A 25,223-nucleotide genomic window follows, 5' to 3' on the forward strand; every position below is an offset into this window, starting at 1 on the left:
CTATCGTACGTTCTTAGGTCTAAAACCGACCAGGAGGGCAAAGGCACATGGCTGCCTCTCGCGCGCCATGAGGTAGCAATATGCTGCCCTGTGCATTGCGTAGAGGAGTTTGCGAAACTCCGTCCGGGACAAGGCCCGCAATTTCTCGTGCACGAGGATGGGTCCGCATTGTCCAAATTTCAGTTCAGGAGAGTTCTCGCTGAGACGGCGGAATTGGCGGGCTTGGACCCGAAGAGAATAGCGGCCCATTCCTTTCGGATAGGTGCTGCAACTAGCGCAGCGGAGAAGGGGGAATCATCGGCGGAGATTAAGCGCTTGGGAAGATGGAAGTCGGCCCAATTTAAGGCGTATATTAGGCCCACACCAGGTCCACATTGTTAGGATAGGTGGCTGCCTGGTGGCTTTGAGTGTTATGCGAGTTGGCTTCTGCGCGACACCCGGTGGGTGCGTGTGGGGGACAGGGCTGCTGATGGATTTTCGGAAGGTGAGTGGGCGGTTGTTGCGGGGCTAGGGTGCTAGCCCAGGTTTAATTTGGTGTCGTCTGTTTTACCAGGTACAGTGGGAAGTTCACCACCGGTTCGAGTGTGGATAGTGGGACACTCATTTATCCACTGGGCGTCCATCAGGGCACTGTGGATGCCAGAAGGGCGACAACTTGGATTCCGAACATCCAGGGCAAACTTCCGGTGGCAGGATGCACATAGGAGGTGGGGGCAGCCGAATGTCATTGTGCTGCATTTAGGGGGTAATGACTTAGGTGCATTGCCGGCCCTGGACCTTATTAAAAGGATGACAGCGGATATTAGTTTGGGTGCACACTTGGTTGAAAGAGGTCAAAATAGGTTGGTCAAATGTGGTTGCTCGGCTGCATTGGCGACACATTGTGACCCAGAAAGCAGCCTATAACGTGCGGAAGAAGGTCAATAGAGAGTTGGGAAGAGCGGTCACGGCCTTGGGGGGCTTCGTGATTAGACACGATGGGATAACGGCCAACAAGAACGACCTATTTCGCCCTGATGGGGTCCACCTGACTGACGTCGGGTTGGACATGTTTCTGTCAGACATTAAGAGCACTTTGTTGAGGGTATTATAGTTCAAAAAAAAAAAAAAAAAAAAGCTGATTGTTATTGTTTATTTGGTTATTTGTTACTGTTGACATGTTAATTTATTGTAGGTGCCTGTCGGTTAAGTGGCGGCAAGAGAACGCCTGGCTCTTGTGGCGGGTGGTCAGGGCCCTGGGGAGCGGGCACGGAGAGAGAAGAGTGCCGGTCTAATTAAAGGGGGGGTTACGCCCGCCAGGCGCCGGCCTGGGGGTCCTCTCCCTGGCGAACAAGACCGAACACCTCTAAACCATCACAGCTCTCTCTCAGTGCCATTGGGCGTGACAGCCGGGTGTCACGTTGCAGGCATTGAAAGGGGCCTTGACCATCTGACTAAAGGGGCTAGGTTAGGGTGAGATGCTGCCAACGTTTGTTGTTAACGAACTTGTTGCCAAGTTTGGTATTAAGAAAAGTGCCTAAGGTAAATTCGAATAACGCATTAGGCACTAGTTATTCGTTTATTTTAATAAACGCGACCGTGACCGGTCTTTTCCTCCCAACTTGGTGTGCTGTCTTATTATTTCATGTTATGCTACACTACGTAGGACGTAATAGGGGGTTTAGACCTTATGAGAGTGGAGGGCCCTCCTGTAACATCACTAAGGGATTACCAACTTGAAGTCTGGAGAATGTGATTTTGTTTGTTACATTGTTGCAGGAGAGGAGGCGGTGTTTTGTTCTTACCTTTATAGGGTCCTGCAGCAGAGTATCCGGCCTCTTTTCGGTTCCAGACTTCAAGAGGAAAGTTTCCCGCCCACCCGTCCCCGGAGTAGCAGTGGATTGGCGGCGATGCGGCTTGTAGGGTGAGCTAACCCGGCAGGGGTAGGTTTATTTGAGCTAGCCTTATGTAACACCGGGTTCTTAATTTTAGTCACCCACCTCTAACAAAAGGGTTGTACGATTCGATTGTGAGAGGTCACCGTACTGGGTTGGGTTGATGCCTTGGTAGGCGGGTGGTCAGGGCCCTGGGGAGCGGGCACGGAGAGAGAAGAGTGCCGGTCTAATTAAAGGGGGGGGGGGTTACGCCCGCCAGGCGCCGGCCTGGGGGTCCTCTCCCTGGCGAACAAGACCGAACACCTCTAAACCATCACAGCTCTCTCTCAGTGCCATTGGGCGTGACAGCCGGGTGTCACGTTGCAGGCATCGAAAGGGGCCTTGACCATCTGACTAAAGGGGCTAGGTTAGGGTGAGATGCCGCCAACGTTTGTTGTTAACGAACTTGTTGCCAAGTTTGGTATTAAGAAAAGTGCCTAAGGTAAATTCGAATAACGCATTAGGCACTAGTTATTCGTTTATTTTAATAAACGCGACCGTGACCGGTCTTTTCCTCCCAACTTGGTGTGCTATCTTATTATTTCATGTTATGCTACACTACGTAGAACATAATAGGGGGTTTAGACCTTATGAAAGTAGCATGTATGTAGGATGCCTGTTTCGTTTGAGTAAGCTTGTGCAATATGTATATAATAGGTGTCTGATTTTGATATCTATTGTATAATTCTATGTGCGTGCTGGTAGTTTTTTTTATTGCTTATATATTTTATATTGTGTCTACCTATTTTTAAATATATATAGTACGATGATGTTATGGCTAAAAGATTGTAAAAACACCATAACTAATTTATTTTATTCAATACAAAACATAAACCTTGGATTTTAATTATCTACCACAAATAAGACAACCTATAATTTAAAAGTAATTTAAATATTTATTAAGGAAATAAAATATTAACATTAATAGCTTAGTTAAGTAATATAACCTTTTTACAAAAATAATAAACTTTACATTCTTTACTTTTAGTAAGCAAATAAATGCAATTTACACAGCAATAAGCGTCCACAAAGGTATTATCAAAAATACACATTATCTTTCATATCACAGAATTTACATTCTGTATATTTTCTTGTCCTTCCTCAGAGCTACTGTTTTGGGTCACAGCTGGGGTTTGCTGCGCATCTTCTGGCGCTTGGCACAAGGTGATGGGAATCGGTCTCTCTTTTGCAGCTGTCAGCGCTAGGCGAGGAGCCTGTATGTGGAGCTGCCCATCCTTGGACAGGGAGCACAACACGTCCTCAGGATTCACATCTTCAGGGAGCTCCGTTTCTCTCTTCCACTCTCTGTATTCATGGAAGAAACTTCCATCCCCTGAGTCAGATTTCTTGTCACGTTTCCCCATTACAATCAGTCTCCTTCCTTCTGTTTTCACTGTCAGTTCATCAGGAGAGAAATTACTCACATCCAGGGTGAGAGCAAAGTTTTTATTCCCATCTTTGTCTCTTCTTGTAGAGATGGTCTGAGCTTCTCTAGCTGCAGATTGTCTGCTCTGTTCCATTCTCCTTCTCATCTCTATGTCCTGAGAGAGCAGCTGATAAGTCTGATTCACACGCTGCATTCTTCTGTCCATATCGTTCCTCAAGCTCAGCACGTCATCTTCCAGCTGGCCATAGATCAGCCGTGTAGCCGGCCAGAGTGTGAGTGCAGACTCACTGCAGGTACACAGGGGGCTGTGTGAGGACTGGAGGAGGCTCAGAGGAAACATCATGAAGTTTGTATCTTGTCAGAGTCTGCGAGTAGAGAATCTGTTTGTGTCGTCTCTCTGTCTGTACTGCTGCTAGTGAAAGCTCCACCTGCTTTTATATGCACAAATGAGCAATCTGGTGAGTTCCTGAGGTTTCCATGTGCTGTCTGTATAAGGTGTTGTGGGGAGGAGACTGTCTGTAAATAATGACTTATGTAAGACGTCTGAGACTGAGGCAGTGCTGGTAGCTTCTAGCAGTTACTGGGGGGTGATCTCACGAGCGAGCAGTGACAAGCTGTGTGTACAGTGTTTGCAGAACACAGAGCACATCTGTAGAAATGTAACACTCACTACCACTTTCAGCACTGTGTTTACTTGTATTTTAGTCTGATAATTACTTATTTACAATATAGGAGATACATTTTGACTTACTATTAGTGATTTGACGATAATTATATAATATTATTGCCACCGCTTTTCCTGCAGATATAAGCAGATCAGCAAATAAGTGTCTGTAGAGGTCTTTTTTTCTCATACCTTGAAATCATTAAACCCTTTTTTTCCAGGGCCTGTTATTAAATGAATAAGTAAAATGAACCTTTTTAGAATGCTTTAAAATATAAAAACAGAACTATGCTTCATGCCAAAAGGTTTGAATGTTCTTGTGCTGATTAAACAGTTTTTTTTCCTATTTAAGTTGTCCTTGTCAGCCAATGAGTAACAGAATCACAGGATTCAGTTGTATGTAATTATTCATTTCTTGTTAGCTTCAGTTTAAGTTAACCCCTTAACGGCCGGAATGATATGTCTACATAGGAGCAAAGTTCCGATGTAAACATCTAAGTTAAAGTAAATGTAAGTTTTCATGAATTAGTGCCCGGTTTATAAAAAAACGATTAAAAACAGGGGCACTTTCGCCGTTAACTCGCCTGCTTCTCCTGCTGTACCTATACAGCATTGACGAAACCGGCTTCCTTCAATCACGGCGTGGCCTCACAAGATGGACACTTTGGGGGGGGAAGCCATGATTGGAGGAAGCTGGTTTCATCATTGGTGAGCTACAGAGGAACTGCGAGCGGGGGATCAGCGAGTCGGCTTTGCACAAGAGAAAGGTAAGTATTTGTAAAAATACGGTGCAATGTAAACTTTCATGAATCAAAATGCCCCTGTTTTTAATAGTATTTTTAAAAACCGGGCACTAATTCATGAAAGTTTACATTCACTTTAAAAATTTAAATCAATGATGGGATCATGCCTGGGGGGAAGGCCTGTGATGCTAGGCACATGCTTCAGCACGCAATCCCATTCGGGAAGCACCTTTGTCTTCAGTACAGCCAAAAGGCTAGGATGTTCTATGCCGTCCTAAGGGCGTTTAAGCCCAGTGCTGTTAAGACGTCCTATGGTCATTAAGGGGTTAACCCTTTTATAGTATGATTGAGATATTTATATATTAATATGTTAAACTGCTGCTCTTTTATATACAGGGAGTGCAGAATTATTAGGCAAATGAGTATTTTGACCACATCATCCTCTTTATGCATGTTGTCTTACTCCAAGCTGTATAGGCTCGAAAGCCTACTACCAATTAAGCATATTAGGTGATGTGCATCTCTGTAATGAGAAGGGGTGTGGTCTAATGACATCAACACCCTATATCAGGTGTGCATAATTATTAGGCAACTTCCTTTCCTTTGGCAAAATGGGTCAAAAGAAGGACTTGACAGGCTCAGAAAAGTCAAAAATAGTGAGATATCTTGCAGAGGGATGCAGCACTCTTAAAATTGCAAAGCTTCTGAAGCGTGATCATCGAACAATCAAGCGTTTCATTCAAAATAGTCAACAGGGTCGCAAGAAGCGTGTGGAAAAACCAAGGCGCAAAATAACTGCCCATGAACTGAGAAAAGTCAAGCGTGCAGCTGCCAAGATGCCACTTGCCACCAGTTTGGCCATATTTCAGAGCTGCAACATCACTGGAGTGCCCAAAAGCACAAGGTGTGCAATACTCAGAGACATGGCCAAGGTAAGAAAGGCTGAAAGACGACCACCACTGAACAAGACACACAAGCTGAAACGTCAAGACTGGGCCAAGAAATATCTCAAGACTGATTTTTCTAAGGTTTTATGGACTGATGAAATGAGAGTGAGTCTTGATGGGCCAGATGGATGGGCCCGTGGCTGGATTGGTAAAGGGCAGAGAGCTCCAGTCCGACTCAGACGCCAGCAAGGTGGAGGTGGAGTACTGGTTTGGGCTGGTATCATCAAAGATGAGCTTGTAGGGCCTTTTCGGGTTGAGGATGGAGTCAAGCTCAACTCCCAGTCCTACTGCCAGTTTCTGGAAGACACCTTCTTCAAGCAGTGGTACAGGAAGAAGTCTGCATCCTTCAAGAAAAACATGATTTTCATGCAGGACAATGCTCCATCACACGCGTCCAAGTACTCCACAGCGTGGCTGGCAAGAAAGGGTATAAAAGAAGAAAATCTAATGACATGGCCTCCTTGTTCACCTGATCTGAACCCCATTGAGAACCTGTGGTCCATCATCAAATGTGAGATTTACAAGGAGGGAAAACAGTACACCTCTCTGAACAGTGTCTGGGAGGCTGTGGTTGCTGCTGCATGCAATGTTGATGGTGAACAGATCAAAACACTGACAGAATCTATGGATGGCAGGATTTTGAGTGTCCTTGCAAAGAAAGGTGGCTATATTGGTCACTGATTTGTTTTTGTTTTGCTTTTGAATGTCAGAAATGTATATTTGTGAATGTTGAGATGTTATATTGGTTTCACTGGTAAAAATAAATAATTGAAATGGGTATATATTTGTTTTTTGTTAAGTTGCCTAATAATTATGCACAGTAATAGTCACCTGCACACACAGATATCCCCCTAAAATAGCTATAACTAAAAACAAACTAAAAAATACTTCCAAAACTATTCAGCTTTGATATTAATGAGTTTTTTGGGTTCATTGAGAACATGGTTGTTGTTCAATAATAAAATTAATCCTCAAAAATACAACTTGCCTAATAATTCTGCACTCCCTGTACATGATGAAAAGTAATACATTGAGTAATATATCTCTTTAAACATTTAAAAAAGCTGAAAAGCCAAGATATGTTGTATAATCTATATACACACTGTGTACATACATACATTTATATATACTAGTCCTAAAGCCCGTTCACACAGGCCATTATTTGCAGTACAGCGGTCCCACCACTTGTGCTCTCTCCCTCCCCCTCTCTTTTGCTCTCTCTCTCTCCCCCATCTCTTTTGAGCTCTCTCTCTCCCCCCTCTCTTTAGAGCTCTCTCTCTCCCCTCTCTTTTGCGCTCTCTCCCCCTCTCTTTTGCGCTCTCTCTCTCCCCCTCTCTTTTGCGCTTTCTCTCTCTCCCCCCTCTCTTTTGCGCTCTCTCCCCCTCTCTTTTGCGCTCTCTCTCCCCCTCTCTTTTGCTCTCTCTCTCTCCCCCATCTCTTTTGTGCTCTCTCTCCCCCCTCTCTTTTGAGCTCTCTCCCCCATCTCTTTTGTGCTCTCTCTCCCCTCTCTTTTGAGCTCTCTCTCTCCCCCATCTCTCTTGCACTCTCTCTCCCCCCTCTCTCTCTCCCCCCCTCCTCTCTCTCTCCCCTCCTCTCTCTCTCCCCCTCCTCTCTCTCTCTCCCCCTCTCTCTCTCCCCCCTCTCTCTCTTTTGTGCTCTCTCTCCCTCTCTTTTGCGCTCTCTCTCCCCCCTATCTTTTGCGCTCTCTCTCTCCCCCCTATCTTTTGCGCTCTCTCTCTCCCTCTCTTTTGCGTTCTCTCTCTCCCTCTCTTTTGCCCTCTCCCCCCCTCTCTTTTGCGCTCTCTCCCCCTCTCTTTTGCTCTCTCTCCCCCTTTCTTTTGTGCTCTCTCCCCCTTTCTTTTGTGCGCTCTTTCTCCCCCCTCTTTTGCTCTCTCTCTCTCCCCCTCTCTTTTGTGCTCTCTGTCTCCCCCTCTCTTTTGCGCTCTCTCTCCCCCCTCTCTTCGCGCTCTCTCCCCCTATCTTTTGCTCTCTCTCTCCCCATCTTTTTTGCGCTCTCTTTCCCCTATCTCTTTTGTGCTCTCTCTCCCCATCTCTTTTGCGCTCTCTCTCCCCCTCTCTTTTGAGCTCTCTCTCTCCCCCCTCTCTCCCCCCTCTCTCTCTTCCTCCCCCCTCTCTCCCCCCCCCCCTCTCTCTCTCCCTTCTCTCTCTCTCCCTCCCCTCTCCCCCCCACTCCTTTCTGTCCCTCCCCCTCCTCTCTCCCCCCTCCTCTCTCTTTCTCTCTCTCTCCCCTCCTCTCTCCCCTCTCTTTTGTGCTCTCTCTCTCCCCTCTCTTTTGTGCCCTCTCTCTCTCCCCCTCTCTTTGTGCTCTCTCTCTCCCCCTCTCTTTTGCGCTCTCTCCCCCCTCTCCTTTGCACTCTCTCCGCCCTCTCTTTTGCTCTCTCTCTCTCCCCCCCCTCTTTTGTGCTCTCTCTCTCTCCCCTCTTTTTCTCTCTCTCTCTCTCTCTCTCCCCCGTCTCTTTTGCGCTCTCTCCCCCTCTCTTTTGCTCTCTCTTCCCCCTCTCCACGCTCTCTCCCCCCTCTCTTTTGCTCTCTCTCTCCCCCATCTCTTTTGCGCTCTCTCTCTCCCCCTCTCTTTTGAGCTCTCTCTCTCCCCCCTCTCTTTTGAGCTCTCTCCCCCTCTCTCTCTCCCCCCTCTCCTCTCTCTCTCTCCCCTCCTCTCTCTCTCCCCCTCTCTCCCCTCTACTCTCTCTCTCCCTTCTCCTCTCTCTCTCCCCTCCTCTCCCTCTCTCCCCCTCTCTTTTGCGCTCTCTCCCCCTCTCTTTTGCGCTCTCTCTCTCCCCTCTATTTTGCTCTCTCTCCCCCCTATCTTTGCGCTCTCTCCCCCATCTCTTTTGCTCTTTCTCTCTCCCCCATCTCTTTTGCACTCTCTCTCCCCATCTCTTTTGCGCTCTCTCTCCCCCTCTCTTTTGAGCTCTCTCTCCTCTCTCTCTCCCCCTCTCCTCTCTCTCTCCCCCCCCTCTCCTCTCTCTCTCCCCCCCCTCCTCTCTCTCTCCCCTCCTCTCCTCTCCTCTCTCTCCCCTCTCCTCTCTCCCCCTTTTCCCTTTCTCTCTCCCCTCCTCTCTATCTCTCTCCCCTCTCTATCTCGTGACCGCGCCCGTCCACGCCCCCTTAATGCCCGACCACGCCCCCTTCACGACCAGTCACGACCAGCCATGCCCCTTTAAGCCGTCCACTCCCCCGCTCACGCCCGGCCACGCCCACTTCTGCAGCGGCACAGATCAGCTAGGGAGTAGAACTCAGAGGCCAGGTGTGTTTGTCCTCATGCTGTCTCTACTGCGCATGACAGCTTCGGACAAACACACTTGGCCTTTTATATAATAGGATATGGTGAAATCTGAGTTCAGGTTTCTAAATCATTTTTCCTGCCATGTCGCATTATTTTACTTCAAAAAATGGTATGGGGATTCATATTAGGGCTACTAACAATGCTACAGTATTTGTGTCTCCAGGAACAAAAAGGGGAGCCATATTTTGGGGTGTAAAGTCCCTTTTCTCCCCATAGACTTTCCCCAGCCAGTTCTGCTCACTTACATGGATACATTGGGGCCTATCTATCAAGGTACGGAGCTTGAGGCTCCGTGTTTCTGCAGACTCGCCAGAAACACTAGTTATGAAGCAGCAATCTAAAGACCGCTGCTCCATAACCCTGTCCGCCTGCTCAGAATCGCCGGAATTCAACCCGATCAAATACGATCGGGTTGATTGACACCACCCTGCTGGCGGCCGATTGGCCGAGAGTCTGCAGGGGGCGGCGTTGCACCAGCAGCTCTTGTGAGCTGCTGGTGCAATGCTGGATACGTAGAGCGTATTGCTCTCCGCATTCAGTGAGGTCTTGCGGATCCGCAAGACCATTGATAAATAGGCCCCTCTGTATCAAACCCTCAGCCTACAGGTTTTTATACATTTGTAACTGTTTACTGTACACAGACACTTAAAGCATCCCTGTCAGTACCCACTGTACAAACTGCTGAGAAAATAATGCTCACACAGCATAGCCTTAAAGGGCAGGATAGCACCTGGTCATACGCTCTTAAAGGGACAGACAAAAAAAGCACACAGCCTTGAAAGGGTCAACTAGTACCACACGTACACTGTCTTAAAGGGACAAATTGGAGTAATGTGCACGCAGCGCAACTTTAAAGGGCAGCTCGGCACCTGCTCACACTCTTAAAGGGGTAGGCACACACAACCTTTAGTGGGTAAACTCACACAGTTTCAAATGGATCCATAGTATGCATCCATTCATGATGTATGCAGCCTTAAAGGGACGCTAGCATTAAAGGGACAGATCGCAGTAATATTCATGCAGCGCAACCTTAAAGGGCAGCTCTGCACCTCCGCACACAGTCTTAAAGGGACAGATCACAGTAATGTTCCAGCAGTGCAACCTTAAAGGGCAGCTCGGCACCTGCTCACACAGTCTGAAAGGGGCAGGCACACACAACCTTTAGTGGATAAACACGCACAGTTTTAAAGGGAGCGATAATATGCATCCATACATGATGCACGCAGCCTTAAAGGGACACTCTATCTTAACAGGACAGTGACACGTGCACACACACAAACACACAGAGCACTCACAGCATTTAAAGGGCACCTTGCACCACAAGCACACAGCATTAAAGGGACAGATCATAGTAATGTTCATTCAGCGCAACCTTAAAGGGCTGCTCAGCACCTGTTCACACAGTCTTAAAGGGGCAGGCACACCTAACCTTTAGTGGGATAAAAACGCACAGTTTTAAAGGGATCAATAGTATGCATCCACACGTGATGCACACAGACTTAAAGGGATGCTAGCATTAAAGGGACAGATAACAGTGATGTTCATGCAGCGCAACCTTAAAGGGCAGCTCGGCACCTGCGCACACAGTTTTGAAAGGGACAGATCACAGTAATGTTCACGCAGCGCAACCTTAAAGGGCAGTTAGGCACCTGCTCACACAGTCTTAAAGGGGCAGGCACACAACCTTTAGTGGGTAAACATACACAGTTTTAAAAGGAGTGATAACATGCATCCACACGTGATGTACGCAGCCTAAAAGGGAAGCTAGCATTAAAGGGAAAGATCACAGTAATGTTCACGCAGCACAACCTTAAAGGGCAGCTCGGCACCTGCGTACAAAGCCTTAAAGGGACAGATCAAAGTAATGTTCAAGCAGTGCAACCTTAAAGGGCAGCTCAGCACCTGCTCACACAGTCTTAAAGGGGCAGGCACACACAACGTTTAGTGGATAAACACGCACAGTTTTACTTAGGGTATAATACTATACCCATTGTATTTACAAAAAAAGGTCACATAAATTGCCTAAAAGTATTAACCCGAGCCTACCTTTGTGAAAGTGAAACAAGCACAATTTTTAGATGTATTTTACAGCAAAAGGCTGCACAATAAATGCTGAATGTATATTGCAATAATAACGTTTCACTTGCAATAATAAAACATTTTATGCGTTTTTGAAATGTTAAGTTTTATGTTCCTTTTAAAAGCGGGAGTGAGTTTTAAATTTCTACACACGTCCTCTGTGTTCTGCAAACACTGTACACACAACTTGTCACTGCCCACTCCTGACATCAACCGTCAGTAACTGCTAGAAGCTAGCAACCACTTATAGTACTACTCAGACTCATCGGTATAAGCATAACACTCTTAGCGCTCCATTCAGGAAGCCCAGACTTTTACCTGAAGTCTAACTCTAGATATATAGGTGGGGTTGTATTATTATAACCAGTAGGACTGAGTATCAATTTTGGTTCCATACGTTTAAACACTATCACACTATTTCCAACATTGTATATTCTCTATAAAATAGCACTATACGCTCTGTCACAGCAGCAGCAATCTAGCAAAATATACTAGCTTTACCATTGAATATTATCCAATATTGTGGAAGTGAATTTAATATGGGTACTTGAACTAGATTTAACTTTGAGCATCTTTTCTACATAAGATGCTCTTATTTGAATGATACTCAGATACACGTGTTAAAACACAACACTATACCTTTAGGATCTTACTGGGATGACCCCGACTTCCACAAATATTCATAATTTCCGATATTTCTACTTAGGGTATAATAACATCCCCATTGTATTTACAAGCACCCTACTTACTTGGGCCCTGTTGTTAATTCAGCCTAATACATGGATGTTACCCATATGACAATACATGATCTAAGTATAATCTGATGCTGTTTACGTTACCTTAATATTGACTAGGCTATCATACCTCAGAGGCCTATTATCAGTATCTTACATTTGCATTAAGGTTAATTTATGAGTACTACTCCTCCCATTGGTTTTAATATTTTCTTACCCTGTTTTATAGAATCCAATTAAAAGTTATGTTTTAACATAGCTGTTCACAATTCCATCTAGTAGTCAGGACTGCGAGTGCTACAACCGCATTTTTCAGTGGGAATCTTCCTTGTATTCCCACATTGTGCACCTAAACTGCTAAAAGCTGCCAGCACTGCCTCAGTCTCAGAAGTCTTACATAATTCATTATTTACAGACAGTCTCCTCCCCACAACACCTTATACAGAGCACATGGAAACCTCAGGAACTCACCAGATTGCTCATTTGTGCATATAAAAGCAGGTGAAGCTTATAATTAAGTGCTCCACTTGTAATCTAGCCCTATGATTTTTCGTTCTTTCAAAGTTGGTGAATATTTGGTTGTTCCTTTATTGCAGCCTTTTGTTCATGTTACTTTCCTATGTTTTTAAAGCTACCTACCTTTATTTTACTTTTGTGGCCGAGGTAAATGTTTGGCCTTGGTATCAATTACACTTTGTTCAGTGAAGTTAATAGGACAATAAAGTCAAAATGAAACTTTGATTATTAAGATAGGACATGCAGTTTTAAGTTTTACTCCCATTATTAAATTGTGCAGTATTTTTTATTCAGTTTCTAAACCAATAGCTACTACTGAGCATGTGTGGGAGTTCACAGTGTATATTTACATGAATCTAGGATTTGCTGATGACATTCACATGATACAGAAGTCAGAAATTGTAAGTACATTTTGAAATTTGGAAGAAGAAAACACAGAGGCGCCAAATAGCCTAGTACTATCAAACAAAGGAGATATAAATATAGCAAGTGGCTACTCACAAGCACAGAGCACCAGATGGTGCTTGTAGGGCAGGCTGGTACTTCACAGTTCTCCAGCTAACTGTATAAAGGCAAGCAGCTTCAGAGGTTAAAGCTAAAAAGACCACCAATTTGGTTCCTATATAGAGGAGAAAAAGGAACCACCATAGCCCAGCACAGTTTGACTTAGTAAATATCTGATAATAGCCTGAGGAAACAGCCCTGTGTAGGCTGAGAAACGCGTTGTTTTTAAATAAAGTGTTTTTTGTTCTATAATATACACTTGCTGGTCTTTAGATTTTATTTTGTTCCTGTTTCATCTGCTGATTGGAGTTTAACCTGTATACTACCGGAGATCAGTCAGCTAGACGGCTGAGAAGTTCCAGCCTGTTTGGATTGCACCTGGAGGTGCTTTTTTTATTTAAGTGTGACATTTAATATTGCACTTTACTAAGTCAAACTGTGCTGAGCTATGGTGGTTCCTTTTATTTTTATATCTCCTTTGTTTGATGGTACTAGGCCATTTGGCGCCCCTGTGTTTTCTTCTTCCAGATTGATTGTATCATCAGGAACCTGCCTCACCCTTCCTAGGACTCCATGTGGACTTTATTTTATCTGAACATTATATATTTTAGTTTCTGTTTTTAATTTGTTTTTAATTTTGTGTATATTTAGTGTTTGGTTTTTGGAGAGCGCCCCCTAGAGGAGATTTGTGTTCGCACATTTTTTTCTCTCTTTTTTTTATATATAACATTTTGAAATTTGTCAGAAAAAAACTACTGCTCATTTAAAAATCAGAGTAAGTGCTATTGCATTGTCTATTTATTATGCACTTGTTGATTTTGCACTTCTACTTTATTAATGGTCATTTAAAGGGATAGGAAAGTCAAAAAATGTGCTTTGTTCTCTTAGTATCCCTTGTTGAAAAAAGAATATACACATAACCTACGATAGTGGGAGTTGCTGCTAATTGGTGCCTGCACACATTCAGTAGTGTAATACTGCTCCTAAAGCAATGGATAGAAAGACACTGAAGCAAATTCGATAATAGAAGTAAATTGGAAAGTTGTTTAAAATTGTATGTTCTATCCAAATCATAAAAAGAAATGTTGGGGTTTCCTGTCCCTTTAATATGTAGCTATAATGCCTATTTATAATCTTGTTAATGTCAAAGGTGTATTTATGTTATTGTTTATTTATATATTATTGTTTGCTTGCTTGGTGACTAGATGTTTATTTATTTTATATACCTTTATATATTGTTTGTTAATTTGTTTTATATTATGATACTGATAAGATTTAATAAAGCTAGACACTTCTAACTTATTTTACCAATCCATACAATACTTTCTCTGCGTTGCAACCGATTTTGCTCTGATTACAAATCAAAACAACAAGAACAAAAAATAAATGTTTTAAATGTTTATTTAAAAAGTAAGTTAAAACTTAAATGTCAGCATATTGGCCGGTGATATTTTATGTCGCTAATAAAACATGGATATAAAAATAATTTACAGAAAAAGAACAAGCTCCATAAGTAAAACACAAAAAGACATTTTTTTTCAATTTAGTTGAGTCCTTTAAAGTTCTTAGGAAGCTTTAGGTTCATTTTCTTGTCCTTCCTCAGAGCTGCTGTTTTGGGTCACAGCTGGGGTTTGCTGCGCATCTTCTGGCGCTTGGCACACGGTGATGGGAATCGGTCTCTCTTTTGCAGCTGTCAGCGCTAGGCGAGGAGCCTGTATGTGGAGCTGCCCATCCTTGGACAGGGAGCACAACACGTCCTCAGGATTCACATCTTCAGAGAGCTCCGTTTCTCTCTTCCACTCTTTGTATTCATGGAAGAAACTTCCATCCCCTGAGTCAGATTTATTGTCACGTTTCCCCATTACAATCAGTCTCCTTCCTTCTGTTTTCACTGTCAGTTCATCAGGAGAGAAATTACTCACATCCAGGGTGAGAGCAAAGTTTTTATTCCCATCTTTGTCTCTTCTTGTAGAGATGGTCTGAGCTAAGGGATTTACACTTTAACTATCTTCACAGGTACCTGCTACCCAAATGCTCCCACTTTACCTTTAGTTTGGTAACCCCTTTTACCCAATTTTCATATACCAATAATGACAGACACAGATTTGGCGTTAGAAAAGGTCACATTTATTAAATTCAAATCTAAATTATGAAAAATGAGCGATCCTCAACTACTAGGATAATAACATATCCTTAATCCAATTTGGATTTGAATTGATAACACAATTCATGCAACAGCATGACGAGAGAACTGGGCGTCCCCACGTAACCAAGGAGCGTGACCGCGCGCAACTCAGGGGCGTCAATTTGCTAGTAACGGGCCGAAAGGTCTGCAGACTAGGAGGGCTTGTGGGTTTGACCGACAGACCAATACCCCGCCCCCGTACCCTACACACCTCCCCCCATTACTGCATTACCCACGTGCCAGGACGCCCACTTCCCGCCGCGTCATGAAATATACCACTAAAAATGCCATGATTTCTTTATGCCATCCACCAGCTCTGACCGACAGACCAGTAGCTGATTTCCTGCTTCGTGGCGAAAAAACCCTTAAGGGGCGCTACACGGGCGGTCTTTATCTGAGTGGCGGAAACACCACAGCATCTGCCCTTAGCCGTGTCGCTTGTGATCGCTCTTGTGCGTGACCTCTTCCTTGGGCTAGGCTTCGTCATTTCTAGGGAGGGAGGGAGGGAAAAAGAAAATAATTATTGTGAGCTCCAAGCATTGTGCAATCATCTTTATAGGCAGTTAATTTCTTCAACTCCTGTTCATACCCCCTCTCCCCCTCCTGGCCAATCCCTGTGCTAGCCTATTTAGGATCAGCTAGTTGCAGCTTATCTACACTGCCCATCCCTTCTTCTATTGTCCTGCTATAGCTGTGCTATCCAAAGGAAGGGGCTACGCCTAGCCCCCAACCACCTATAACCTTCCCAGTCAGTAAAGTCAATCTCCCTTAAGCTGTTCCTCTCCTATTTTAGTCGATACACTTTGCTAAGGGATTTACACTTTAACTATCTTCACAGGTACCTGCTACCCAAATGCTCCCACTTTACCTTTAGTTTGGTAACCCCTTTTACCCAATTTTCATATACCAATAATGACAGACACAGATTTGGCGTTAGAAAAGGTCACATTTATTAAATTCAAATCTAAATTATGAAAAATGAGCGATCCTCAACTACTAGGATAATAACATATCCTTAATCCAATTTGGATTTGAATTGATAACACAATTCATGCAACAGCATGACGAGAGAACTGGGCGTCCCCACGTAACCAAGGAGCGTGACCGCGCGCAACTCAGGGGCGTCAATTTGCTAGTAACGGGCCGAAAGGTCTGCAGACTAGGAGGGCTTGTGGGTTTGACCGACAGACCAATACCCCGCCCCCGTACCCTACACACCTCCCCCCATTACTGCATTACCCACGTGCCAGGACGCCCACTTCCCGCCACCAAAAGAGGACCCTCTTGCCGCCAACCAAAGCACACCTAGTGACCTTTTCCTACCTTGTAAGGGTCTTTACGATGGCCCTCAGATCTCAGACCTCAGAACAGATCATAATAGCCTGGTTTACATTTTTCCTACTCTTGTCGGATCATAACAGATCATAACAGCCTGATTTACCTTTTTCCTACTCTTGTCGGATCATAACAGATCATAACAGCCTGGTTTACCTTTTCCTACTCTTGTCGGATCATAACAGATCATAACAGCCTGGTTTACATTTTTCCTACTCTTGTCGGATCATAACAGATCATAACAGCCTGGTTTACCTTTTCCTACTCTTGTCGGATCATAACAGATCATAACAGCCTGGTTTACCTTTTCCTACTCTTGTCGGATCATAACAGATCATTACAGCCTGATTTATCTTTTTCCTACTCTTGTCGGATCATAACAGATCATAACAGCCTGGTTTACCTTTTCCTACTCTTGTCGGATCATAACAGATCATAACAGCCTGGTTTACATTTTTCCTACTCTTGTCAGATCATAACAGCCTGGTTTACCTTTTTCCTACTCTTGTCGGATCATAACAGATCATAACAGCCTGATTTACCTTTTTCCTACTCTTGTCCGATCATACAGATCAAGGCACCAGCATTGTAAAGAAATAGGCGGCCCCACGTGACTAAGAAGTTGTAGGACATAGCAAATAACACAAGGTTTGAAGAGCAGACGAGCATGTTATTTTTACCGGCAGACCACCACTCAATGTCCATCCTTCCTGTGTGACACTATCCCTCCAAGACAGAGACCAGACTAGTTCAGTCCCCACCCATTTTAGCTTGAACCAGCTGAATATTTATTTTACCTGCTCCTGTAGCTCAATTGAAGGAACCAAACCTATGTCGTTCCCACCCAGGTGTATAATTAAGATATCGGGTAGACCCCACTTTCTCGTAGAGATCTGTGCTGTCCCCAATAACTGGTTTCATTTCATCCCTCTCTTCCCAATCCACCTACTTCCTGCTTCTTTAGAACTAAAACCTAAGTTTGCTCCCTGTCTGGTTGCAGCTGTGTGTGAAGCTGCCCAGTGCACGTAGGAGTGTCTGATTATCCATAATCTTGTGGCTCTACCTGAAATGGACACACCAAACAACACATTATCACCACAACGTAACCTAGCTTCTCCACTACTAATGAAAAAACCCTTTTGAACTGGAACCTGGTTAAACTACTACCATTCTTGTGCCTAAAGAACATGACGCCCTTAGCAGGGGCCACACCTAAATAGCCTCTCACATGTGAAACAGGACATATTTACCCCCTGTTGCTTTAGAAGTTATCCAAGCCCCTTTCCCTTCCCTATCTGTCTGATCTTCATATGAATATTAGTCCTGATTCTACAGGCATTCCATCCTCAATGCTTTCCCAAAGCCAGCATAAATATCGTCGCAAAAATTGTATTCTCAAAACCAGCAGTACAAACCTTGTTTAAAATTTTTTCTAAGATTTCCAATCTCTCCGCTGACCAACCTCTAACCCTTTTCCTAACCAGGAATCTTTTTTGTCGCATCCACTTCCTCCAACAGCTGCGCAAAGGAGATTCCTGCCATTACAGTGCTTAAGTTGCCTTTCTTGATACCTGCGTGCCTAGGTTATACCAAATTGTCCAAAAATATCCATGTCCGTGTTGTCAATGATTGTCTGACCAAACCATTGATTACCTCTAATTGCTCCCAATCTGCCAAAGATAAATGGGGCAATCCTTGCCTTTCTGCGCCGCATTGGGTGCAAGCTTCCTAAAGGCCTCCCATTTAAACCTTGATAAAGCATCAGCTACGACATTCTTAACTGCTGGTATGTGTTTATAACTTTATATTATGCTCTAAACATTTTAAAACTAGAGGCTGCGTGAATGCTATGGCCTGAGGGGAAGATGCTGATAGGTTATTTAATACAATTACAACTCCTCTATGTCAGACTGGAACAAAATGCTTTTGTTAGCCAATTCTTTCCCCCATAGTTCTATCGCTGTCACAATTGGGAAAGATTCAAGTAACACCAACCCTTTTCATGCCAAGCCTGCGGCCACTTACCCACGCATCTTCTGCCATCCAAATAAGCCCCAAACCCTGCCCTTCCTACAGCATCTGTATATAACCGGATTTCATTAGCTGTCACCTTCTGCTCCCAAATCCTGATGCCATTAAAACTACTTAGGAAATGATCTCATACTTTTAAATCCCCTTTTTATTGACTGTTCAGTCAAATCATGTGACTAGGCTTTACAACCCCTCTGGTACTCACTTCCAACCTTCTTTTAATGATTCTTCCCACTGGAATCACCCTGCATGCAAAATGTAACAGCCTCAGTAATTTCTGCATATTCCAAGTGATACCTTCTTTTATAAATCACCTGCCGTATGGCCTCCCTTATCTTCACAACCTTATCTTGGGGCAATCTGCAATGGGGATTACTGAATAACTCTAAATGCCTAGAAAGAATAACTTAGAACAGGGACACTCTGATTTGTCATCTGCCACTGGAACCCCCATCTCTACAAACATTTTCAGCAGTACATTAAGAACTCTATCACATTCTCCTGTACCCTTTCTACCTACTACCATGAAGTAATCAAGGTAATGCACGATACTACTCTCACCTGCCCTTCTCTCTACCAGCCAATGCAAAAGTGCTGGACATTTCAAAATCCACACAAGATATAGCGCACCCCATAGGCAGATATTTGTCAATATAAAACTTGCCCTCAAATTTGCATCCCATCAAAACAAAACTTTTTGGCTTTATAGGTAGTAATCTGAATGCAGATTCCATATCAACTTTTGCTAAATCAGGACCCAGCCTGCCAACCTAACCAAATTTACTGCCTGGTCAAATGCTGGTAGGATACTGATGCATAATTTACTGACTGACCCTTAGGGTAGGATAATCGCTGAATCATTCAGAATTTACCAGCCTCTTTTTTGGTAACCACTCCCAAAGATAATTTAATCAAATTCTTTAGCTGTTTGTCATTAAAGGGGGGGGCCTGCCATCCTTCCTAAGGCTACCTCCTTCCCTAGTTTTTCTCTCAAAACTTCTGGGAATTTGTAAGAACCCCCCATATGCCATCCATGTAACAATCAGCGATCAAATGCAAATACCTCATCATCCCTTTTGTCTGTGCATAGAAAGCAAACCTATAACCCATTCAGGGCCTTCTCAGCGTTTTCCACTAATTTTGTCTTTAAATGCCTAGATAACGGCAGCAACCTTGTTGCTGAGACTTCATCATCTGCATCATATTCCTGATCAGATTGTTCTGTATCCTTATCCTTTAAACCCCCGTTCTCTCCCCTCCATTAGATATTTTGCTTAATAGAATATTTCAGCTGTGTATTCAATAAATATGAGTACAGTTTAGGAGTGCCCTCCCAATGAGATTATTTATGGATTATGAATATTAATAACAACAATAAAATTATTGTCAGCAATACCCCCAATTCATATAGTAGAATCTTAGCAGTGCACCCCAGAAAATTGTTATATAATTCCAGAAGCGCACTCCAAAATCACACTATTGAGATATTTAGCAATTAATGACAACAAGCTTACTATCAAATATCAAATTAAATAAATAAATATCCCAAATTAAAATATTTGCTTATTTCTGAACAGGTTGTTTTTATAAACACAGTGATTATATGTATGCAGTAAATAGACTATTGGTTATGACCATATATATAAATTGATTATTACCATATAAAAATTATAATATAAAGTAAGGTTAATTAGATGAATTAATATTCAATTAAATCGCCTGTATCCTGGATATGGTCACGTTATTATTAGGAAATGACTTTACCTCAAAATAACTTAACTATAAAATATCACCATTTAATGTTACTAGATAGAACAATTTATGATTAGCCAGTAACCTTAACGAATTTGGAATATGGCTTATATAACATATAGCTAGTAAATATTAAAGCTACTATAATTTCCAGGAGGTATAATTTAGCTATCTAACCGAAATAGTTAAATATGACTTAAATTAGGGCTCAACAATCCCAGGAGCCTGAGAGCCACTGGCTCCTAGAATTTTTACCCCCGGCTCCTAAAGGGTTATTATCCATATATCTATATACAAATCTAACTGTCTGGCTCCAGAAGATATGCCTGGCTCCTAAATATTATTACTGGCTCCTAATTTTAAACAAACATGTAAAAACACTGACTAAATAATCAACCAGAGCATTTTATACCTATTAACAATTCAATATATCAACAAGTACAGCATAATGAGTCTGATCTGGCCACAATCAATTTCAAAACATTTACCAGTAACTAAAAATAGCTTATGAGTATAAAAAACAAAAACCCTTTCTACAGTGGTAAATTGAATCAATGCTAGCATGAATATTATATAGGATACAATGATCTATTTGATATTAAATTATAGATATAAAATACACTATTAAATCACAGCTTTAAGCTGTAGAACCTATTTATACATTACCAGCTAGAAATGTAACAATGAATGAGACTTCAGTATACAAAGTTCTTTCCCAATTTCTTAGCAATTATCCTGTTCCTTGGAGCCATTTCTGCAACAAAGAAAACTGCTCTGCTCTGAAAAAAGAAAATAATTATTGTGAGCTCCAAGCATTGTGCAATCATCTTTATAGGCAGTTAATTTCTTCAACTCCTGTTCATACCCCCTCTCCTCCTCCTGGCCAATCCCTGTGCTAGCCTATTTAGGATCAGCTAGTTGCAGCTTATCTACACTGCCCATCCCTTCTTCTATTGTCCTGCTATAGCTGTGCTATCCAAAGGAAGGGGCTACGCCTAGCCCCCAACCACCTATAACCTTCCCAGTCAGTAAAGTCAATCTCCCTTAAGCTGTTCCTCTCCTATTTTAGTCGATACACTTTGCTTCTCTAGCTGCAGATTGTCTGCTCTGTTCCATTCTCCTTCTCATCTCTATGTCCTGAGAGAGCAGCTGATAAGTCTGATTCACGCGCTGCATTCTTCTGTCCATATCGTTCCTCAAGCTCAGCACGTCATCTTCCAGCTGGCCATAGATCAGCCGTGTAGCCGGCCAGAGTGTGAGTGCAGACTCACTGCAGGTACACAGGGGGCTGTGTGAGGACTGGAGGAGGCTCAGAGGAAACATCATGAAGTTTGTATCTTGTCAGAGTCTGCGAGTAGAGAATCTGTTTGTGTCGTCTCTCTGTCTGTACTGCTGCTAGTGAAAGCTCCACCTGCTTTTATATGCACAAATGAGCAATCTGGTGAGTTCCTGAGGTTTCCATGTGCTGTCTGTATAAGGTGTTGTGGGGAGGAGACTGTCTGTAAATAATGACTTATGTAAGACGTCTGAGACTGAGGCAATGCTGGTAGCTTCTAGCAGTTACTGGGAGGTGATGTCACGAGTGAGCAGTGACAACTGTGTGTACGGTGTTTGCAGAACACAGAGCACATCTGTAGAAATGTAACACTCACTACCACTTTCAGCACTGTGTTTACTTGTATTTTAGTCTGATAATTACTTATTTACAATATAGGAGATACATTTTGACTTACTATTAGTGATTTGACGATAATTATATAATATTATTGCCACCGCTTTTCCTGCAGATATAAGCAGATCAGCAAATAAGTGTCTGTAGAGGTCTTTTTTTCTCATACCTTGAAATCATTAAACCCTTTTTTTCCAGGGCCTGTTAAATAAGTAAAATAAACCTTTTTAGAATGCTTTAAAATATAAAATAGAACTATGCTTTATTCCAAAAGGTTTGAATGTTCTTGTGCTGATTAAACAGTTTTTTTCCTATTTAAGTTGTCCTTATTAGCCAATGAGTAACAGAATCACAGGATTCAGTTGTATGTAATTATTCATTTCTTGTTAGCTTCAGTTTAAGTTAACCCCTTAACGGCCGGAATGATATGTCTACATAGGAGCAAAGTTCCGATGTAAACATCTAAGTTAAAGCAAATGTAATTAGTGCCCGGTTTTAAAAAAAAACTATTAAAAACAGGGGCACTTTCGCCGTTAACCCGCCTGCTTCTCCTGCTGTACCTATACAGCATTGACGAAACCGGCTTCCTCCAATCACGGCGTGGCCTCACAAGATGGACACTTTGGGGGGGAAGCCATGATTGGAGGAAGTTGGTTTCATCATTGGTGAGCTACAACTGCGAGCGGGGGATCAGCGAGTCGACTTTGCACAAGAGAAAGGTAACTATTTGTAAAAATACGGTGCAATGTAAACTTTCATGAATCAAAATGCCCCTGTTTTTAATAGTATTTTTAAAAACCGGGCACTAATTCCTGAAAGTTTACATTCACTTTAAAAATTTAAATCAATGATGGGATCGTGTCTGGGGGGAAGGCCTGTGATGCTAGGCACACGCTCCAGCACGCAATCCCATTCGGGAAGCACCTTTGGCTTCAGTACAGCCAAAAGGCTAGGACGTTCTATGCCGTCCTAAGGGCGTTTAAGCCCAGTGCTGTTAGGACGTCCTATGGTCATTAAGGGGTTAACCCTTTTATAGTATGATTGAGATATTTATATATTAATATGTTAAACTGCTGCTCTTTTATATACATGATGAAAAGTAATACATTGAGTAATATATCTCTTTAAACATTTAAAAAAGCTGAAAAGCCAAGATATGTTGTATAATCTATATACACACTGTGTACATACATACATTTATATATATACTAGTCCTAAAGCCCGTTCACACAGGCCATTATTTGCAGTACAGCGGTCCCACCCCTTGTGCTCTCTCCCTCCCTCTCTCTCCCCCCTCTCTTTTGTGCTCTCTCTCCCCCCCTCTCTTTTGTGCTCTCTCTCCCCCCCTCTCTTTTGAGCTCTCTCTCTTCCCCTCTCTTTTGCGCTCTCTCTCTCTCTCCCCCTCTGTTTTGCGCTCTCTCCCCCTCTCTTTTGCGCTCTCTCTCCCCCTCTCTTTTGCTCTCTCTCTCTCCCCCATCAATTTTGTGCTCTCTCTCCCCCCCTCTCTTTTGAGCTCTCTCCCCCATCTCTTTTGTGCTCTCTCTCCCCCTCTCTTTTGAGCTCTCTCTCCCCCATCTCTCTTGCGCTCTCTCTCCCCCTCTTTCTCTCCCCCCCCTCTCCTCTCTCTCTCCCCTCCTCTCTCTCTCCCCACCTCTCTCTCTCCCCCTCTCTCTCGCCCCCCCTCTCTCTCCCCTCTCTTTTGTGCTCTCTCTCCCCCTCTTTTGCGCTCTCTCTCCCCCCTATCTTTTGCGCTCTCTCTCTCCCCCTCTCTTTTGCGTTCTCTCTCCCCCTCTCTTTTGCACTCTCTCCCCCCCTCTTTTGTGCTCTTTCCCCCCCCTCTCTTTTGTGCTCTCTCTCTCCCCCTCTTTTGCGCTCTCTCCCCCCTCTCTTCGCGCTCTCTCCCCCCGCGCTGTCTTGAAAAGCCAAGATATGTTGTATAATCTATATACACACTGTGTACATACATACATTTATATGTATACTAGTCCTAAAGCCCGTTCACACAGGCCATTATTTGCAGTACAGCGGTCCCACCCCTTGTGCTCTCTCCCTCCCTCTCTATTTTGCTCTCTCTCTCTCCCCCCTCTCTTTTGAGCTCTCTCTCTCTCCCCCTCTCTTTAGAGCTCTCTCCCCCCTCTCTTTTGCGCTCTCTCCCCCTCTCTTTTGTGCTCTCTCTCTCCCCCTCTCTTTTGCGCTCTCTCTCTCTCCCCCTCTCTTTTGCGCTCTCTCCCCCTCTCTTTTGCGCTCTCTCTCCCCCTCTCTTTTGCTCTCTCTCTCTCCCCCATCTCTTTTGTGCTCTCTCTCCCCCCTCTCTTTTGAGCTCTCTCCCCCATCTCTTTTGTGCTCTCTCTCCCCCTCTCTTTTGAGCTCTCTCTCTCCCCCATCTCTCTTGCGCTCTCTCTCCCCCTCTCTCTCTCTCCCCCCCTCTCCTCTCTCTCTCCCCTCCTGTCTCTCTCCCCACCTCTCTCTCTCCCCCTCTCTCTCTCCCCCCTCTCTCTCTCCCCCCTCTCTCTCTCTCTCTCTCTCTCTCTCTCTCTCTCCCCTCTCTTTTGTGCTCTCTCTCCCCCTCTTTTGTGCTCTCTCTCCCCCCTATCTTTTGTGCTCTCTCTCTCCCCCTCTCTTTTGCGTTCTCTCTCCCCCTCTCTTTTGCGCTCTCTCCCCCCCTCTTTTACGCTCTCTCCCCCCCCTCTCTTTTGCGCTCTCTCCCCCCCTCTCTTTTGCTCTCTCTCCCCCCTCTCTTTTGTGCTCTCTCTCTCCCCCCTCTTTTGCTCTCTCTCTCCACCCTCTTTTGCTCTCTCTCTCTCCCCCTATTTTGCTCTCTCTCTCTCCCCCCTCTCTTTTGCGCTCTCTAACCCCTCTCTTTGCGCTCTCTGCCCCCTCTCTTTTGCTCTCTCTCTCTTCCCATCTCTTTTGCACTCTCTTTCCCCTATCTCTTTTGCGCTCTCTCTCCCCATCTCTTTTGTGTTCTCTCTCCCCCTCTCTTTTGAGCTCTCTCTCTCCCCCTCTCTCCCCCCCTCTCTCTCTTCCTCCCCCCTCTCTCCCCCCTCCTCTCTCTCTCCCTCCCCTCTCCCCCCCACTCCTCTCTCTCTCTCCCCCCTCCTCTCTCTCTCCCCCCTCCTCTATCTTTCTCTCTCTCTCCCCTCCTCTCTCTCTCCCCTCTCTTTTGTGCTCTCTCTCTCCTCTCTCTTTTGTGCCCTCTCTTCTCTCCCCCTCTTTTGCTCTCTCTCTCCCCCTCTCTTTGTGCTCTCTCTCTCACCCTCTCTTTTGCGCTCTCTCCCCCATCTCTCTTGCGCTCTCTCTCCCCCTCTTTCTCTCCCCCCCTCTCCTCTCTCTCTCCCCTCCTCTCTCTCTCCCCACCTCTCTCTCTCCCCCTCTCTCTCGCCCCCCCCCCTCTCTCTCTCTCTCTCTCTCTCTCTCTCCCCTCTCTTTTGTGCTCTCTCTCCCCCTCTTTTGCGCT

At 44.2% G+C, this 25,223-nt stretch overlaps 2 protein-coding genes across 2 annotated transcripts; both read right to left on the reverse strand.

Annotated features, from left to right (window-relative positions):
* Positions 1–2,930: 2,930 nt before the first annotated feature.
* Positions 2,931–3,692, reverse strand: LOC128638035 (heat shock protein 30C-like). The gene has a single exon (XM_053689909.1). The coding sequence runs from the start codon at positions 3,641–3,643 to the stop codon at positions 2,972–2,974; it is 672 nt and encodes a 223-aa protein (XP_053545884.1). The 5' UTR covers positions 3,644–3,692; the 3' UTR covers positions 2,931–2,971.
* A 10,485-nt stretch (positions 3,693–14,177) lies between these two features.
* Positions 14,178–21,496, reverse strand: LOC128638561 (heat shock protein 30C-like). Its single transcript, XM_053690588.1, has 2 exons — positions 21,174–21,496; positions 14,178–14,778 (listed from the first exon to the last, which is right to left on the reverse strand). The coding sequence occupies exons 1-2, from the start codon at positions 21,421–21,423 to the stop codon at positions 14,360–14,362; spliced, it is 669 nt and encodes a 222-aa protein (XP_053546563.1). The 5' UTR covers positions 21,424–21,496; the 3' UTR covers positions 14,178–14,359.
* Positions 21,497–25,223: the final 3,727 nt, after the last annotated feature.

This window comes from Bombina bombina, chromosome 8, assembly GCF_027579735.1.
Source record: "Bombina bombina isolate aBomBom1 chromosome 8, aBomBom1.pri, whole genome shotgun sequence".
Taxonomy (NCBI): Eukaryota; Metazoa; Chordata; class Amphibia; order Anura; family Bombinatoridae; genus Bombina; species Bombina bombina.